The following is a 4215-nucleotide window of genomic DNA, read 5'->3' as shown; positions in this document are numbered from 1 at the left end:
GGTAGAGAAAGCCCAGTCTTTCTCCCGAGGAGCCGCTGGTAGTTTCAAACAACTGACCATGCGATCACAGTCCAACATGTAGCCACAACACCACCAGGGCTGATACGTGGTGGAAAATGAGACTTCCGTTTACAAAATCCCAATTCACAGCAGCCTTCCTGAGCGCCCTGGGACCAGGCAGGCGAGCACTGGGCTTTATCAGCTGTAAGGGGCCCCAAAGCCAGCTCTCTCCTCCTCTACCTTCATGCTGAAAGCAGAGCGGTGCCCAGGCAGGTGGAGGGAGCGGGTCTTCCCCTGGCACTTGGCAGAGACAATGGCTGGCAGACAGAGGCCTTCTGCAGCCTGGCCTGCAAGCTTCCTCCTGACTGCCCTCCTCCCCGCCAAGATGCCCAGCCGGGCTGCATTCTGGCCTTCCACCAGCAGGGGGCACATGAGACTGCTCTCCCCTTGCAGTCTGCTGGGCCAGGGAAAGCTTCCCCAGCGGAGACCTTACCAGGCTGTGTGGAAATTGCTCTCCCCGATGAATAGGGAGCCCTACTGGGCCGGGCCCACCCGAGCCCACCCTAACTCCTCTGTTTCCAGCATTCAACACAGTACCTGGCCCGTGAGGCCGGCACAGGAGTTGGAGGGTGGACAAGACAGGGAGGACAGTTGGGGACAGAGATAAAGGCTTCTTAAGCTCAGAAGTGACCCCATTACCACAACTCCTAGCGACCCACAGCACAGAGTGGGGCTGCCCCACAGGGCTCTTCACCTTTCTCCTGGGGAGCGGCTGGCCACTCAAACCACCAAACTGTTAGGGCCCGGAGAGGTATTCTATAAAGTAAGTCTGCTTGGCAGGTAGGACCTGGGAGTCCCGGTGACCAGGAGCACCTCTGCGTGCTGGGGATGCTGGCCATCCGGCAGGGGGAGCGGGGCTTCAGGACTGCCTCCAGCAAAGGGGTTGCGTCCACATGCAGGCCGGCCAGGGCAAGGCCACCGCATTCTGCCGCGGTGGGCTCGCTGTTCGGAGCGTCCGGCCTGTCCCGGGTCCCACCCGCTGCCGCCTCCTTGTCTTTCAGAGCGAAACATCCTTCCACCTGATATCAGAGAAATGTGACATCCTATCCATTCTTCGGGATCATCCTGAAAACAGGATATATCAGCGGAAAATCCAGGTGAGGCCAGGGGGCGGTGGGGGGAACCCCAGCTCCGAGGGGCTGGAGTCAGGGCTCGAGGAGGTTCGCACGGGGAACCACGGGGCCTGCAGTGAGTGGGGCCTGGTCCCCAGCGAGGAAAGAGACTTCCAGAAGGCCGCCCTGTTGGGTGTCAGTTTCCCTCACTTGGGGTCCTGTCGTTGCAAAAAAACAAACTCTGAAAAAGGCCCTGCCATCGGCGCATGGCCCTCTAGGACAGAGTGGAAGTGCCCCTGGGAGTGGTTGAGTCTGAATCTTTGCAGGAGTATCATCTTTTTCCCATGGAGCGGCTGGTGACTGCACTGCTCACCTCCTGGTTAGCCTCCCCTTGACGCCCCCAGGGCTCCTGTGGGGGGAAATGTTTCTTTTTCAAGCTAGCCACTATTCTAAGAGCCTTATTTACCCACCAGGGTCTCATTACATCTCTGTGAGGCCCCCAGACACCATGCCAGACGGGGTAGCACTGCCCCGGTGGGTTTCTGAGACCGCGACTCTTTCCGGGAGGGCAAAGAACCAACTTCCTCCCTCAGAGAGGCTGGTGGTTTTGAACTCTGGACCTTTTGGGTCGCAGCCCAATGGGTAACCACTATACTACCAGGAGCTGGGACTCGAACGCAGGCCCTTGACCTGAGAGGCACATGTGTAACCTGGAGGCTGCATTCTGCTGAGGGAGGGGCCGCTGTGGGCAGGGCAGTGGGTGGACCAGTGACCCTCTTCCCATGTGTGTATGAGTTGGGAGCACCACCCTACTGCTCCCTCATGTGCCCAGACGTCCTCTGTCCCCTTGGCTTCTCTCTCAGAGATGCAGCACAGTCACCTGGCCCCACTCACAAGTCCTAAGAGACTCCAGTTAGTGCCCCTTGGGTCCCATGTCCATCGGGGCAGCAGGACCCCAGGGAGCACTTCCTGTGGGAGCAGGGATAGGCAGCTCCCAGGGCCCCTCTCCCTGGAGCTTTCTTGGGAGAGAACAGGGTCTCCACAAGACATCTCCTCACCCCTCTGTGTGCCCTGGGCCAGGGTGGGCTCTATGCCTTCTGATGGCTGTGGTTTCAGTGAGAACAAATGCCCCACTGCTTGAAAGCCCTCCTCTGCTGTGCACACCCCTACTGTAGCCGCCCACGGGCCAGCAGGGGCTTCTGGGACAGGCAGTGGGCTCGCTGCTCTGGCTTGGGGCGGTTTTCTGTTTGGTGATTTGGGTGAAAGCTTACAGAGCCAGTCTGCTTCCCATTCAACAACTTTCAGCACACCAGCGGCAATCCCCTCAGTCACAGCCCTCGTCCGCTCCCTCCGCTGGCCTCCGGGGTTCAGGTGGCCCTATCTCCTGCCCCTTCCCACTGCCCTCGTTGGGGCTCAAGCTGCCCGGGCCGTTCTGGAGAAGGGTTGGCTGGATGGTGCAGGTGATGGCACTTACTTCTGAGGCTCCCACTCCCAGCCAGGCTGAACTCTGAACTCCGCACCCCGTCCTCCACTACTCCTCCTGGAAGCCTTCCTGGACTGCGAGCTGGCGCTTCTTGTAGATGCCGCTTTCCTGGCACCCCAACGCAGAAAGTCCCCTGTCCTTACAAGGCTGCCATCGGATTGCCCTGCACCCCCTGAAGACAGGCACACACCCAAGTGTTGTGCTGTTGGTAGAATGAGTGAGCGGGAAGTGGGGTGGCACTGACCACACCACCCCCACCCTTCCACCCCTGCCCTCCCAGGAACTCAGCAAACGGTTCAGCGCAATCCGGAAGATCAAAGGAGACGGGAACTGCTTCTACAGGGCCCTGGGCTACTCCTACCTGGAGTCTTTGCTGGGGAGGAGCAGGGAGGTTCTCAGGTGAGTGGGCACTGAGGGCTGCCTGGTGGAGGCAGGGGCATCTGATGTGTTCCGATGCCTGCCTGCTATGGCTGAGTTAGGGTGACAAGGGACAGGTGGGGGCTCGATGGCCTCTGGACTGCTGAGTCAGCCTGGAGCCTGGTAAGTCGCTGCGAGATGCAAACACCCAGCAGCCTCACGTGGGTCTGTCAAGTCCGCCTGCCGACTGTGGCGCCGAGTGACTGTGCTGTTCAGCCTGGCCATGGTGTGTTGAGTGTGTGACCGTGGTGCTGAGTGTGACCGTGGTGCTGACTGTATGACTGTGGTGTTGAGTGTGACTGTGGTGTGTGTTGAGTGTGTGACGGTGGTGCTGAGTGTGACTGTGGTGTTGAGTGTGACCGTGGTGCTGATGTGTATGACTGTGGTGTTGAGTGTGTGTGACTGTGGTGTGTGTTGAGTGTGTGACCATGGTGTGTGTTGAGTGTGTGACAGTGGTGCTGAGTGTGACTGTGGTGTTGAGTGTGACCGTGGTGTGTGTTGAGTGTGTGACCGTGGTGCTGATGTGTGTGACTGTGGTGTTGTGTGTGACCGTGGTGTGTGTTGAGTGTGTGACTGTGGTGTGTGTTGAGTGTGTGACCGTGGTGCTGATGTGTGTGACTGTGGTGTTGATTGTGTGTGACCGTGGTGTGTGTTGAGTGTGTGACTGTGGTGTGTGTTGAGTGTGTGACTGGGGCTGAGTGTGTGTGACCGTGGTGTTGAGTGAGTGTGACTGTGTGACCATGGCAATCAGTTGGCCACGCGGTGAACACCTGTCACCTGCACCCCCTCTCTGTCCTCTAAGACCCGTCAACCCCCTCTAGGTTCAAGGAGCGTGTACTACAGACCCCAGAGGACCTCCTGGCTGCCGGCTTTGAGGAGCACAAGTTCCGAAACTTCTTCAATGCTGTGAGTCACTCTGGCCACAGAGGCGGGGTGGGGTCAGGTGGGGTGGACTCACCGCAGCAGGGTGGGTGCTGGCCCCAGCACTGCACAGTCGACCTCTGTGGCTGTGTCTCCTTCCCAGGGCAGATATGGGGTGGGAGCCCCAGGACTGTCCTCCCTCCCTCCCTCCAGGCCTAAGAGTGCTCCTCCTTCCCTCCCCATGGGACTGGTGAAGGATGGTTCTTAACCCCCTGCCTTGCCGCTCTGAATCCCAGTAGAAAATCAAACCCAGATAATGACAGAAAGGCCCAGTGCCCGCCG

At 59.2% G+C, this 4215-nt stretch overlaps 1 protein-coding gene across 1 annotated transcript in view; it reads left to right on the top strand.

The window, feature by feature from the left end:
• Window positions 1-4215, top strand: part of OTUB2 (OTU deubiquitinase, ubiquitin aldehyde binding 2) — a 17466-nt gene that overhangs the window by 9036 nt on the left and 4215 nt on the right. Inside the window, exons 2-4 of the mRNA XM_004699087.2 lie at window positions 1062-1157; window positions 2876-2994; window positions 3834-3918. Of these exons, the coding sequence (XP_004699144.2) occupies window positions 1062-1157; window positions 2876-2994; window positions 3834-3918 (300 nt within the window). The remainder of the gene's footprint in view (window positions 1-1061; window positions 1158-2875; window positions 2995-3833; window positions 3919-4215) is intronic.

The sequence above is a fragment of the Echinops telfairi genome, unplaced genomic scaffold (genome assembly GCF_000313985.2).
Source record: "Echinops telfairi isolate 266 unplaced genomic scaffold, ASM31398v2 ScPeMD7_18;HRSCAF=68, whole genome shotgun sequence".
NCBI lineage: Eukaryota > Metazoa > Chordata > Mammalia > Afrosoricida > Tenrecidae > Echinops > Echinops telfairi.
Note: the sequence above shows the minus strand (reverse complement) of the source record. Positions and strands in the feature narration are given on the sequence as shown.